We start from the raw sequence: 14835 nt of genomic DNA, 5'->3' as shown, positions 1-14835 counted from the left end.
AGTTGCACTAGGGTAAGTTTAGGTTGGATATCAGGAGACACTTGTTTACAGAAAGGGTTGTTAAGCACTGGAATAGGCTCCCCAGGGAGATGGTTAAGTCACCATCCCTGGATGTGTTTAAGAAACATTTGGATGTGGTGCTCAGGGACATGATTTAGCAGAGGGTTGTTAAGAGTTACAGTAGTATGGTCAGGTTGTGGTTGGACTCAATGATCTTTAAGGTCTTTTCCAACCTGAGTGATTCTACGATTATTGTAGGGCAGGCCAAGCAAGAAATACAAAACAGGCTAAAAGGGATCTGCATCACCTACTGAAAGCACACGCTTCCAGGGCAGGAAGAAGGCAAGCTTGTGATTTAGACAATCTGTAATTATTATAGGTGCCTCTCGTCGCATGCTGCAGCAGCGGTCTGGCTGTTCACTGCGCACAATACAGGAGAAAAAAATGTTCTCTTAAGTCATTTTTCCATTGATGGGAATAAGCTCATTTTTCAGTTGGTATTTATCGAAACAAGAGCCAGACAAACTCAGTACTATACGAAGGTGCATTTATTCCAAAGCTAAATTCTTCACACAAAACAATGGCTCTGAATAGCAGCATCAGTCCTTATACAGATCTACAACAGCCTCCTGGGCTCCAGGGCTTGGGGTCTTCAACATTCACAACAGAACTTCTTTTCATAGTAGTCAGCAAGGATTGGAGGAGGGAACAAAAACATCACCTCTGGCACAATTTACGGAATTGTGCCACAAAAAGAGAAAAGGTGTCAAGACTTTTCATAAGAAGGTTGGTGTGTGCATAAAGAACATCCTGCTCTCTGCAGGCTGTTTGCCAAGGAGCAGCCAGCACCGTCAAGAGGAAACTGCGTTATTCCTGTAGACAGAAAACAGGACTGTTGGGTTGAATAATATGCTGGACTTTTTCCAAGGACTGAAGTGGCTGAGAGGTCACGTTCACGATGTGCTTGTTTGTGGCCTGGAGCCTGTGCACCAGCTTCATGGTGCACACTTGGTCCCAGCCTAGAGGGGTTTGCCTTCTTCCTGCCGTAGCCTCTTGGAGAGATGCTCACTGATGACCAAGAGGGGGTGGGCTTTGTATCTGGGATCTGCGATGACCTCATTAAACTGGGCCAGTTCCTCTTCTCTGAGGAGAGAAAAAAAACCCACACTCAATTGATTCATGCAAAAGAAACTGAGCAGATAAGAAAAAAGCTCATAAAGCAACAGGCTTCTGTACAGACAGGATTATCTTCAGTGTAAACCTCAGAAAGAAACAGTGCAAGAAATGGACCTCGTTTACCAAGGGCAATGCTCAAATTGCTGTCAGATCTGTGGAAGCCAGCAGCTTGATCTCATGCCACAGACAGAAACAATCATGCCAGTGTCAACTATCACTTGGCATTTTTTAGAGCGTTCCCCTGGTAAAACAAGAAAGATCAGGAGTATTTGGTAAATGTGCTCAGAATGAAGACTACTTCAGACCACACGAGAACAAAAATACAGATTCTGTACTTGCAAGCACATCTACTGACTCTTGTTTATTGCTCAAACATAGAGGCTTCCTATGTGCAACACTAGTTAGACACCATGGTAGGGGCATGACAGAATTACCTCTGTACACTTGGTCAGAGCAGGTTGCTGTGGAAATCTTCTCTAAAAAGCAAGCAAGCAGGGAGGAACAAGAACAAAGCTCAAGGAGTGTAAAAATTAAAAAAATGAGCTTTCATGTAAGTCACCTTGACCATGGTCTCTCCTCACTCATGCAGACTCAGCTCCCCATACCCCTGCCAGACACACATTTCCTTCCCCCCATGTTGTTGTAGATCAGATTAGCAGAGCACTCTTCAGCTTGCAGCAGGCAGCTAGTTCTTCCCTTCCTATTTCATAGAACTGACAGGGACACCCCAGAAGCAGTGATCACAGAAAGCAAACACTGCCCAGTCACAAAGCCTAGCTCCAAAAGAGTTGCACTGAGGGGAAATGAAGTTCCCGATGCCTTGTGGTCGTATAAAATATCAAACAGATTATACTAAGGAACAAGGAGTTGCTAGACTTTTTGTGAAATTCCAAGAATTATTCAAAAGTACTTACTGTTTCACTTTATAGTGAAACAAAAGAAAAGGTTTGGCAGATGTCAATGCAGAGCTGACCCCATAAGGGATGCAAGGATTATTATTTAACATCCCAAAGGTACCTCAGCAGAGCAGCTGTAGCACCTCATGCTATGCAGAGATTGAAGAGATTCTCACCTACACAACCACTGGAGGCTTTCCAGAAGCATATCAGCTAGAGGTGCATGGGCCTTAGGAGACTGAGCCACAGGTGAGTGCTGCAATTCCAAATCAGAAAGCTGAGGCAAAGGGCACACCAGCCTGGCTGTGCACACTCACTTGGCTTAAATCAAGTAGGAATGTTTGGTGTGGGTTTGTTTTGAAATCCCAGAGATCAAACCCAGGAGGCCAAAGCTAGGATTCTTTTCAATGAGACAGGAAAAGCAAACTCTTTAAGGAGTAAGTGCAGCTTCCTTGTGCTCTCTTACATGTTATATGAGACAGAAGTAAAAGTGGACTGAATCCATCCAGAACTGACTGAGTTTAGTAGGGTTCTGAACAGAACACCTGCAATGTCCTGCATCAAGTAAAGGGAACTGGCTGCACAAAGAGGTTGCATGATCTTCATCCTTGGAGATATTGAAAAGCCAGCCGAGCAAATAGCTCCAGGTGACTCTGTCTGAGCAGAGTGGTGGATCAGATGATCTCCAGAGGTCATTTCCAACCCCAACCATTCTGTCATTTTGAGCGAGAACATCCAACATCTGATAGCCAGGAACTTACAGGATCCTGTGTTTCTGAGCTTGTTTCATCATACAGAAGTCTGCTGGTTCTGCCTTTGCTTTTACATGCCTGCAGAGAGAAGAAACAAAACAGAGGAGAGGTAACTTAGTAATTGCTGTTGAGATTTTCAGTGGCTCTTCATCTGCCTTCCCAGGAAGTATAGGTAATTGTCCTGAAATCATAGAATCCTACAATGGCCTGGGTTGAAAAGGACCACAATGCTCATCTGGTTCCAACCCCTCTGCTATGTGCAGGGTCGCCAACCAGCAGACCAGGCTGCCCAGAGCCACATCCAGCCTGGCCTTGAATGTCTCCAGGGATGGGGCATCCACAACTTCCTTGGGCAACCTGTTCCAGCACATCACCACTCTGTGTGAAAAACTTCCTTCTAATATCCAACCTAAACCTCCCCTGTCTCAGTTTAAAACCATTCCCCCTAGTCCTATCACTATCAACACATGTGAACAGTCATTCCCCCTCCTGTTTATATGCTCCTTTCAAGTACTGGAAGGCCACAATGAGATCTCCCCGGAGCCTTCTTTTCTCCAAGCTAAACAAGACCTGTTCCCTCAACTTTTTTTTGTAGGAGAGGGGCTCCAGCCCTCTGATCATCTTAGTGCCCTCCTCTGGACTCGTTCTGTGTCCTTCTTGTACTGGAGGCCCCAGGCCTGGATGCAGTACTGCAGATGGGGCCTCCCAAGAGCTGAGTAGAAGAGGACAATCACCTCTCTTTCCCTGCTGGCCACCTCTTTTTTAATGCAATTATTTCAATAGCCAGACTGTAATGGAGATGCAGACTCCTTCCATCATACATTGATGACAACTCTGGAGTCATGACCAAATGGACAGGAGGTAAATGCACTATTTATATAAATAAAATTGTATCATTTAGTCCTAGAATGATCTTCAGATGATCATTCTTGAATCATCTGCTGCTTCTCTCTAACTTCTAGCTCAAAACTATACCACTGCTTAGAGAAAAGATACCACTGAACTTCCCCACAGGTCATGTATCACCCCTGCACATCTCATGTTCCTTGTTAACACTGCAGAGCTTCAGCATTTGCATGAGTCATTACAGGCATTGAAAGAGAGCTGCCAGTCATGCTGCAGGACTGTCAGTGTTTAAGACTGCACATGTATTTTAAAAACGGTAGCATTCCTTTCTCCTTGGGAACATACATCCTCATCAAAGGTATGTGATGTGAGTTTAAGTTAGCTACCATGTGCAGCTAAGGCACAGCAGCAAGCACAGATGTGCACTCTCTGCACCCATTTTTTATTGCAAAGTCTGAGGAGATGTAACCCCATCCTGCTCAGGTGTTGAAAGCACATGATGCCTAATGCCAAGCAGCAACAGAAATCTACAACAAAGCCAAGGGATGTGCATAAATGGCAGTGGCTGCTTTTGGGACTTGAAGTGCACTAAAAAGGAAAATTATTGGAAAACTGGACAGCAGGAAAAAAAGCTACTGAACTAGAACATCAATGGCATGATGGCAGCTGGTGGATAAAGCTTCTGCCTGAAGAAGCTCTAAGTTCAGAGAAGAATAAGACTCTGGGGGAGAAGGAAGGCTTTGCCTGAAGATGTACACTAGTAAAGGACAGCACAAGGCATTGATTACTCCAATATCAGTGCCTACAGCTGCTCCTATGAAAGGACACAGAGCCTTGGGCAACACAGCAAAACTAAGAAGAAGGGCAGGAGTCTGATCCTCTGCTAAACCTATGCCTTAGGCTCCCAGCACAGCCAGAGCAGGACTGCGTTACTCTCCCTGCTTCTCAGAGTGCATATTGGAAAAAAACCTATTTTCCTCTCTGACTCTGAATCCTTTCATTCTTCAATTTTTCCATTTTCTCTTTTCTCTTTCCCACCTGCCCCACGCCCCTTCACCCTACATGGTTTCACCATCTCTCTCCACTTGATCACCTTCTTCTCATCTCTCCCTCTGCCCATCCTGTACCATTTTATTTTTCCTCAGAGGATCCTGGTGGACACAAGCTGCTGTAGGCTGCTCTCCTACTATTTGATTCCCCTCCAGCAGAGGATACTGCCAAAGCTGCCCACCAAACCAGACACACCCCAACAAGGCGGATGTACATCAGCCAGCACCCAGCCCACATGGGGACCAGAATCCAGGCAATCGATGCCATCACACTGCTCACATACTCTCAAGGCCCTTTTGAGGTCACCCTAGCACAGCCAGCATTATGCAACAGATCCGACAGCAGATGAGGAACAGCAATCAGCAAGAGCAGGCAAACAGCCACAGGGTTTGAGCAGTTCCCGTCACGCTGCTGCATCCAGTGGTATAGCAAGATAGTGACAAAACAGACATTCTTTGCATTCATTAACTACTTGGTATGGGGATGGTTTCCTGATCATCATCCTCATTTGCCTGGGCTGCTTATGGCATCACAAAGAAAGCTCTTCACAAGTTGGACAGCAATCCATCCTCATCAGAGCAGGGGCTTGCAGCCTCTGGGGATGCTTCAGGGTGCACCAGTCCACTAAACAAGGAAAGTGTATGGTCACAACCATGCCAGCATTTACAGCTCATGGACTTTGAGCTGATTGCAGTTCATAAACATGAAGCAACTCTCCCATGAAGCTCTCTCCTCACTGGCTTTGTAGGTCACACCTAAACCAGGAGCCACAATATTCCATAGCAAGGAGCAGTGCAGCACAGAAAGCTTCCTGTTTGCATGAATCTGCAACTTCCTAACTTTTTTGATGTCCTCTATGTCTCACAATGGAGATGAACTATTTCCTAACTACACTACACTTACCTAATATAGACTATTATATTTCCAAGCTTCTCTGTCTTCAACTCCTGTCCAGGCTGAGGACTCCTCAGATCACTAAGTGACCTCTTGTGCAGAAGCTGGGCCAGAATCTTCACCATCTTCCTTTCAAGTTCTACTCTATCTTTTTAGGTGGTCCACAATTGCAATCTGTGCTGACACTGAATTTCTACAGGGGAAAGCAATGCCCAAAAGAAGCAGTCAGCCTGTTCTCTCTCCACCTGTTCATGCTTTCTGCAAACCATTCCCTCCACACAGCCATGGCTTAACCTCCAAGGTGGAGAATAAGGAGGGAGAACCACTCCTGAACACAACCTGGAGTCAGATGCCACATATGGTTGGCACGTGATTGCAGAAAGAAGGCAAAACCAACTGTTTCTGCTCAGGTTAAGCCCTGGTCTAGCACTCCACTCAACCAACTCCCACTCCCTTGCAGAACTCTTCTGTACTTTTGCTGCTCATTCCACTGAGAGGACAGACTGACTGAACAGCCAATTAAAAAAAAATTGTTATTCAAAGAATTATGAGCCAAGTTCAGAAAGGAAATATTTTCCCAGGCTTAGATACAAGATATGTAGTTGCTGTTTGTTAGAAGGGTGACTTTCCAGAAGAACAGCACACTGCCAACTCAGTCACACCCTGTAGTGGTTGGGTCAGAGTTTTTTTCTGGGGCACCCCACAACTCACAAGAGGTTCCACGGTTGTTCCAGCCTTGATATTCAAGCAAAGAAAAGGGTGCTCTGCAAGGCAGCCTTATATTTGGCTATCTTCTAATCCAAATACTTGCTTAATATGATCAAAATAAGTTTGCAGTTCCAACCCCTACTGAGTAAGTGGAGGTGTGAGCATTTGTTCACTACGCAGAGCTCTTTTATTCTGCACTGGGAGATGCAAAAGCATCTGCAGCACTGACTGAGCAGCCAGGCAGAGTGCTGCACTGAAAAGGAGAAAACACAAGGACAATCAGAACACACCCTAAGGCTGGCTGGGATGGCTGAAGCGTGAGTGTCAGAGGATCAGAAATAGCTCTTCTCTTTCAGTACAATAAAGGGAAAAGAAAATCCATCTTGTACTCTCATCCAAAATCATATTCCAAGCCAGCAGGGTGAACATAGAGTATGGCTAGACAGTAAATCTCTGTTCTAAGGGTTTGAACTGCTTTGGGAGGAAGCCTGAAGGTCTGGAAGGACAGAACACCAGGCCGCATCATGGTCAGCAGCTCATGCAGGAAGAGAGCAAACAATCCTAGCAGGCAGTACCATGCTTTGAATCCCAGCTCTCCATATCTGCTTCCCTCTGTCACACCACAGTTAGGTGAATTCGGGAAAGCCATCAACCCCATATTTGCCACCTGCAAAACAATAATTAGTCCCCTTTAAATACTACAGGTAGATCCTCCTATAAAATATAAGATTTCTCTTATTGCAACAAACACCATTTCCTGAAAACAATGAGAACAACCTTCATTATAAAACACATCTCAAGTGCAGATTCACAGGTGAGCTCAGCAGCATTACACTCTGGACACTTGTGTATCAGTCCTTCCACTCAGAATATCCTCTCTCTCCCTGTCTGTCTCATGCCAAGTCTCCTCTATGCAATACAGTTCTCGTAAATGTGGATTCAGAAGGCATATTTAAGCTTCTTGCAGCAAGAGTAACAGAAAAAAAGTGAAATGTAGGTGAGGTCCTGTTCTCCTAAGTGTGGGCCCCAAGCCTGTATTGCCTGTAGCTACAATCTGAGCTGGAGGGTGCTTTAACCTGTAGGAAGAAGGGAAATAACACAGCCCATTACTAGGAGACACATACCTCTTGGATGGCTTCCTGCCCTTGATACCAGCGGTCAGATCAGAGAGCTCAGGCAGGGCTTCCATCAGTGGCTGCATGTCTCCCACAACAGGTGTTGCCTTTCGCTTTGCTTCAGCTTTTTGCTTCTGCTTGGCTAGCTTCACACTTTCTATTTCTGAATGAGAAACAATAATTTATTTGGGTAGGTAGAAATGTTTTTCAAACAACAGTCTCCTAGCGGAGGCATGCAGTGGACAACGGAGATGAACTTAATTTCAGCTTTTCACTCAGAATTGGACAAGTCAGTGGGAGGTGTGAACAGAAAGCTGCAGTCTGCTGTGCAGTCCTTAAGGCTCTCTGGTGCAGAAGTGCAGCTGCTCAAGCCTTATGGAACCAGAAGCCCCAGCAAAACACATTCTCTTCCACACCAGCCCACAGATGCCTAGCTGGATACCCCACCTGTCCCAGACATCCCTTGACAGTACCACCAAATCAGCCCAGCAGCATGTGCAAGCACCTCTTTCTCCTGTCAGATGGGCCTGGAAACCTGCAACAATGCCTTGACATTCAAGCAGTTGGGGTGGGGAAATCCTATTTCCTCTCCATGCACCCAAGGGAAGCTGCAGCTCCCAAGGCCTCTGCTTGTCACGACATCGCAGAACTGGAGAGGTTGGACATGATAGAGCACAGCAACAGCAGCTGCATAGCCAAAAGCACTGAGACAGGAAGGCTGCGGGCTCCCAACACAAGGCCACAGAAGCACGACTAAATCTGCAGTACTTTTGGTGGAAATATGAAAGCAGCCAGACTACAGAGCACCGGCAAGATGCCACCTGGGATTCTCAGTCTAATCCAGCTGATCACGTTCAATAAAGCTGAACTGAAACTTAATAGCTAGCTGCTTGCTCCTTTAGTATTTTTGTCTTGTTCACCCCCTAACTAAGCTGTTTCAGTCAAAGAGCAATGGTTTCTGATAAACTGTAATATTTACTGCACATGGGTGTTTTTTGACAATCTGGATTGTAAAAGCTTCTCTGCACAGCAATCCCTGCCAAGAACACAGCTTTCCATTCTACATCACTTCTTTTTATGGTCTGGCTTTATGAAACTACTACTTCAGTGCTTTCATAAACAGTATGTGCTCAAAATTTTCTGACACCTGATTCTGCACAAACATCCCACATTCTTTTCCAACGAAGTCTCTGGTGTCTGAGGAGCCATGCGATGTATGTATTTTGAAATGTGCATACTTCTAATGTTTGAATCATTGTATAATTTTTTTCCCCTTCTCTAGTCTCTCCTACAGTGATTTATTGGAACTGAAGAAATCTCCAAGTTTTGCATTTGCACTACTGGGCTGAACTGTAGTTCTCAGGGTCTTGGCATCCAGTGTCAAGAAAACAGTCCTGGGATAAGAAAAAAACAACAAACTCTTGGGAGTACTTAGGAAAGCACAGATTTAATGGTAATAACTATCTTCTCGGACAGAAGTAGTTTGACCTGAAATTTTCTGTCTTGGTGTCCTTACTGAAGAAAAGCTGACACATTTTATTTATTTTCCACCCAGTTTGTAGCTTTAGAGCTGAGAGGAGAAAAGAGGCCATTTTAGGGCCAAAACAACATACCTAATCTAGAGTAAAATTGATTCTACAAAGGCATACCTACAAGAGGGAGTGATCAGAAAGAGCATAGGAAGCCTGCTCCTAGGCTTTCACCTCCAAAGCAACTGACCATGGCTTTGGGAGCAGTGCTGTCACCTACCTCCAGGAGCATGTCCTCTTTCTTACATAAGACATACATGAGTCCCATGTAGTCCTTTTATTGTTGATCCTGTATCACAGAAAGCTGCTGAGTGCTTATCTTCCTCTACAGCTTCTGGTACCAGTCACAGTTAGACACAGGATACCCAGCCAGAAATATCTCAACTGCGCTCCAGCAATCTTTTCCAATGTTCCCTCAACAGTATCAGACACACAGACAAGGAAAAACTTTCATGAGCACTGAATCTGCAAGTTCCAGGCCAGCTATAAGGACTACGAGAGATAAGTTCTGCTCAATGGGGATCCTGACTGCAGATGTCAACAGAATTTGGAAGTTGTTGGCTGATGACAATGAAGTTTCCTTAGCACTCAGGGTGTTAAATTTCCAGCCAGAGACATCTTCACTGTGACTTGTGCAATCAGAGGTTGATGGACTTGAGCTCAAAGTGCAGTGAGAGCTCAGGAGCAGAGAGCATATGGTGCCACAGAAAGCCACACTGCTCAATCCCCAACACAATCTGCCACCAATTCTGTTGGATAGAAAGGTGCGAGGGGAAAACAATCTCAAGAACAGCTCCAGGTGGCATAAGGAATCCTCTGCCACTCCCCATGCCTCAGCAGCATCTCAGAAGCTGACACGCACAGGCTGCTTCTGCTGACAGTGCAGACGTGCTAGCCAGGTTGGGGATGATGTTCCCTGCTCTACGAGGAAGCAACAGCAAGCCTCTCGTACACCTCTGACTGCCTTGCAGGATGAGGCTCCTTGACTTGACTCCCACTAGCACCTGCAAGTGAGTCCCACTCAGAGCTGCACAGAGAAAGCACAAGTCTAAAGACTTTAGACTTGACCTTTAAAGATTACTCAGGACATCAAGCACATTGCAGATAACTAAGTGGAGTCAGCACACCTTGCCAAGAAGGTTTTCCTATGCAGCAAAAAACACAGACACTCCTCCCACATCAAATAGCAACATTTCTGCCATGGGCTGGGTTTGTTTGGCTCTTATTTCACAGCCTCTAAAAATGCAAGTCAGTCTGGTGAGTAGGTTCATCGGGGCATGTGGGACAGTAACACAGCCAGCAGCTTCCAGAGACATCCCTTGTGGAAAAGCAGAAAGTCCCACTGCAGAGCTCCACTACTTTTCTCAAAGGCCTGGGATTAGCTGGTGGGGCTCAGCTCCAAGCTGTCCCACATCCACAGGATGCTATTAGCCCATGCTGTGACTGCACAGCTGATCATAACTGTACAGGAGCCTGAAAAGGTTCAAAGAAACCTTTTCAGACCTACACTGGTACAATATCTTTCCTGGATAAATGAAGGGTTTTAAGTAGTGACACTGCATGTGGAGGAATAACAAAAACAGGTTTGGGTAAAGAGTCAAACTTAGTGTTAAATGCCCTTTGAATACAAGAGAAAAAAACACCAGGGACTTTTTTCCCCACTTGCTGGGGAGCAGGCTTGAAGGCTTTTGAGAAGCATTCAGCCCCGCCGGCCCAGCCGTTGTCCTGGCTCAGCCCAACACTTTCACCTGCATACAGGGGAATCCAGCAGTCACCCTCTGAGATGCCCCCCATACAGCAGTGCTTTGGGTACTTACTCTGTAGCCATCTTTCTTTCCTCAGCTTCATTTTTTCTTTTTTTGAAAGAAGCGTTTTTTCTTCCAAACCTAGAGAAAAAGGGAGATGTGAGCCAGATGAGGACTGGTTCTGCACACCAGCTCTCTGTTGGACTCATCATAAAGACAGATTAGCAGAAGCAGCAGCACAGGCCCTGTTTCCTTAGGCCAGCTAGTTATCTTTGAGAAAGGCTTTTCAACAGAACTCTCGCTCTTGTTTGCATTCTCACAGTAACCAGGCCTGAGCAGCTGGCATCTCCTGAAAGCTGGCCATACTTCTGATCATTCCCCAGGCGTCCACGCAGTGAGACAAGCTGCCACAGATCTCAGTTAGGCGTTATTTCCTTGTTGAGACTGCATGAGCAGCAGGACTGCATGACTGCCAAACCAAGATAAATCCAATAAACCAGTGAGGACAGATTTGGAGGACCTACAGATTCCAGAAGTGGAAGCAAAAAAGCAAGTTTCAATCTGAAAATATGCAGATCAATAGAACCAGGAAGATGAGTAACACACTGTGGGCACACAAGGATTGAAGGAATGGCTTCTTGACATAGCTACCATGAGCAGCAGGCCTGTCCTCCATGTCTGCCCAGACAGCATGTGGCAGGCAGCAGGAGGTCAGGGAACGGCCCGAAAAGCACAGGTCTGTGGCTCAGAAAAAGGCTAACACACACTCCGTACTAATTTCAGTATCTCAAAAACAGCTATTGCTCACTGATTTCCAATACCAAGGGAAAAAAAAAGTCAGAAGTTTTTACTGGAGATGCACTGCAGATACTATAAAGTTTTATCTTATCTTTAGTGTTTAAAAATAAAGGTTTAGTCAACTTTTCTCCTGAAGCATCCTGTAAATACTGCTACAGGAATGCTAATAGAGGAATAAGCTCCCCAAACACTGCTTCTCTCAACTTTGGCTATTCTCATGCCTCAGAAGGAGAAAAAAAAAATCCCCTTCAAACAAAATTCAAAGAAATTGGATAAATGAATTCAATAGAACTCTGAAAACATTTCACTGATGACTTTTCTGAAGCTTCAAATCTTGCATGATTATTTAAACAAAAGCCGGATCAGCACTTAACAATCTCAGTGCAGGAAGATCAGAAGCAGCCTGATGGGGTGGGGAGACCATTTCAGAAAAACACGTTGAGTTTGAGTTCCTGAAGGACACATCGAATCCAGCTGTTGTTTTCATTGCCTTTTGTCCCACAAAAAAACATGTTAGTGCAATTGATGGACCTAAGAAGTAAGAAATAAAACCATACCTAGAAGTGACCAGTTATTTACAAAGCTCATCTACTCATTTAAAGGATAAATTTCATAATTTCATTTGCTGAGACATCAAAGTAGATGCTAAAACAACTGACTTAGATAAGCTGCCATCAGCTGCCCTCTCCCCTGTGATTTACTGGGCTCTGGGACTCCTTGGAGTCTTCCCTTCCCACTAAGTTGTCTAAACCTTGGGGCTGCAGCCCTCAGGCCCCTCTGCAGCCAAAGGACAGCTGAGTGCCAGCAGCCTGCTACTTGCCTTCCCTGAAGGCTACCTGCCTTCATGTGCCTGACTTCTGCTCCAGCCAGGATTAATGCTGTGTACAGCAGCAGAGATCCAGGCCAAGATGTGCACACAGCACCCGCCTCCTGCTGTAGCTGCACATCCACCACAGCCAACATCCCGCTATCCCCAACCAGCACTGCAAATCCCTGCGATTTCACTGCCAAGGAAGCAAGGACGGATCAAGGAGGTCAAAATGTGATAGCAAAACTGCATCCCAGCAGGTGTGTGAGTAGCTGCTGGGACTGGAAGCTTCTTTCTCCCTGTGTTTTGTGCAGACCCTGGCTGTTTGAGCACTGGCAGCTTTCAAAAGCAGCGGTGCTGTAGAGACACGTCCCCTTGTCTGAAAACATGCTCATTACTTCATTAGGAAAACAGTGCCAAGTGGGATTTGTTAATGAAAAAAATTTCAGCCAGCTGGCCAATTCTAGTAATAACAGCAATTCTAATATTTATTTTTTTCTCCCTAAACAGCAGCAGAACATTTAAGGAAACACAAAAGCTGTTTTCTTGGCAAGAGCCCAAGCTCTTCGCCAGCAGGAGGACCGAGCACCGAGTGCCTGCAGCCACAGCAATGTGGGGTAGTGCAGGGATGGGCAGCTCTCTGTCTGGAAAGAGCTGCCTGTAAGCACTGCCGAGGTTCCAGCCTCCTTGTGCCACAAGGCATGCAGCTCCAACCTGGGAAGGTGACAGGAACAAGACCAGCTCATCGGTCCCCACCCCAGGGAGGGCACTCCTTTTTCAATTGTGTGTAGGGCACAGCTAGTCTGCATCAAGCCCAGTGCTGTGCAGAACAGCGCTGCATATTACACACATTTTCATTCCAAGCATCCTTCCTCACCCCATCACAAGGGTGCTTTTAACTTTTTTTTTTTTTTTTTTTGGCGCTGGAAGCTGCCAAGTGGTATTTGGCAAATTTCAGTTACAACACCAAGTGCCAATGCTGGTGGAAACTCCCTGGAGAGCTGCTCTTAGCCGGGAGGCAGCATTTGGTTAGTTAATTAACAGTGCAGGCTGTCCCCAGGTAGTCTTTATTTTTATTTAGATTGCAAGTACCTCTGAAATCAAAGCCAGACTGCAGATCCATTTGAATTATTTTTCCATTAAGTCAGAAGGGCACAGGTCCCCCTCTCCCTCCAGCCCATTCTACATGTAATTTAACAAGTGCTGCCTTTGAAACTTTGTTCATGGGGAAAAAAGGATTATCAAAGCCACTTACCTTAGCTGAGGTAAGTTTACACATTGTAAGCTTGATAATTATTCCTTTTAATGAGAATGTGTTTTCCTTCCCTCTGATCACTACACCTTAAAAATAAGCAGATTGAAAAAACAGCAACGTATTTTTGCCCACTGCAGCAAGTTTTATACTATCCCTGGTGACCCTCAAGATTCTGCCTGCATGTCACAGTTACTTCCACAAAACTTCATTTCTAAACAGTTATGGGTTGGGCTTTTAGGTTTTTTTGTTGTTGTTTTTATAAAGGACTGCTGTCCCAGTCTTTACACTAAAAGCATATATAGCCCCAAAACACATACAATCCCAATTTATCATTTCTAGGCATTCAGAAACAAGCCCAGCATAGGTATGGGGCTGGGCTAAAGGCTTCTTCCAGAGTCTCACTTTGGACAGCACAATGAAGAGTGTGCAAACATGGCCCTTTGCAGGCATTTTTAAACAGTTCCAGGCAATCACGCTGCTTCAAGGACTCAGCTGTGAGCAAAAATATCAGACATAAAACTGCACCTGCGCTACACTGCACTGTAACAGAGAGTTCTGCAACACTGGCATCTGTTCCCTCTTCACAAAGCTGCAGTGAAGCACCAAGTCCCCTTCTGGTAAGAGCTATTAAAAAACAGCACATAGCATTATGCAGCATTCCCAGAACTCGGGTGATAAGTAACAGTGAAGCTACTGCTGCTCGAAACACAATATTTTGGCAAATATTTTGGGTACAGTATAAATTGAAGTTAAATAACAACAGATGTGTTAATTTCAGCCCCAGTTGGTCAACAGCAGCAAAAATAAGCAAACACCTACAGGAGCAGAATAAGTCCCCTGAAGAAATTCAAAGTTTGCATCCAAACACAGAAGGCTGAGTGGGTTTTCTGGCTGTCGGTTTTTTTCATTTGCTTGTTTAAAATTGCCCAGCATTACTTGTAAATTGCCTGTTACCCTTTTTCACTGAAAGGGTCTGGGAGCTAGCAAACCACTGCTGCATTTCTCCCCTGCTCCCAGTGAAAACACAATTGTGATGTGACCTGCCAGATGCCCATGCATAATGTTAAGGGTGCCAGAAAGAATGTCAGCCAAATGCCCCCAGCAATGAGGTACTGGCTGCAGCAGCACTCCATGGCTGTCCTCACCCTGCCCAGAGGCTGAGCTCCCAATGAGGTGACCTCAAGTTCCGCTTCTCCAGAACCAGGGTACATGGGACTGGTGGGATCTAGACCTGAGGTGGCAAGGCCAGCAGTAAGGGGCTGA

General features: G+C 45.5%; 1 protein-coding gene across 2 annotated transcripts in view; it reads right to left on the bottom strand.

Annotated features, from left to right (window-relative positions):
* Window positions 1–533: 533 nt before the first annotated feature.
* The window catches only part of SLX9 (SLX9 ribosome biogenesis factor), a 47356-nt gene continuing 33054 nt past the window's right edge, over window positions 534–14835 (bottom strand). For both annotated transcript variants that reach the window (XM_031604470.2, XM_031604471.2), the window contains exons 3-6: window positions 10784–10852; window positions 7447–7600; window positions 2834–2902; window positions 534–1143 (exon numbers count right to left, since the gene is read on the bottom strand). In XM_031604470.2, coding sequence (XP_031460330.1) covers window positions 1020–1143; window positions 2834–2902; window positions 7447–7600; window positions 10784–10852 — 416 coding nt within the window. In that variant the 3' untranslated portion in view covers window positions 534–1019. The remainder of the gene's footprint in view (window positions 1144–2833; window positions 2903–7446; window positions 7601–10783; window positions 10853–14835) is intronic.

This window comes from Phasianus colchicus, chromosome 7 (assembly GCF_987193195.1).
Source record: "Phasianus colchicus chromosome 7, bPhaCol1.hap1.1, whole genome shotgun sequence".
NCBI lineage: Eukaryota > Metazoa > Chordata > Aves > Galliformes > Phasianidae > Phasianus > Phasianus colchicus.
Note: the sequence above shows the minus strand (reverse complement) of the source record. Positions and strands in the feature narration are given on the sequence as shown.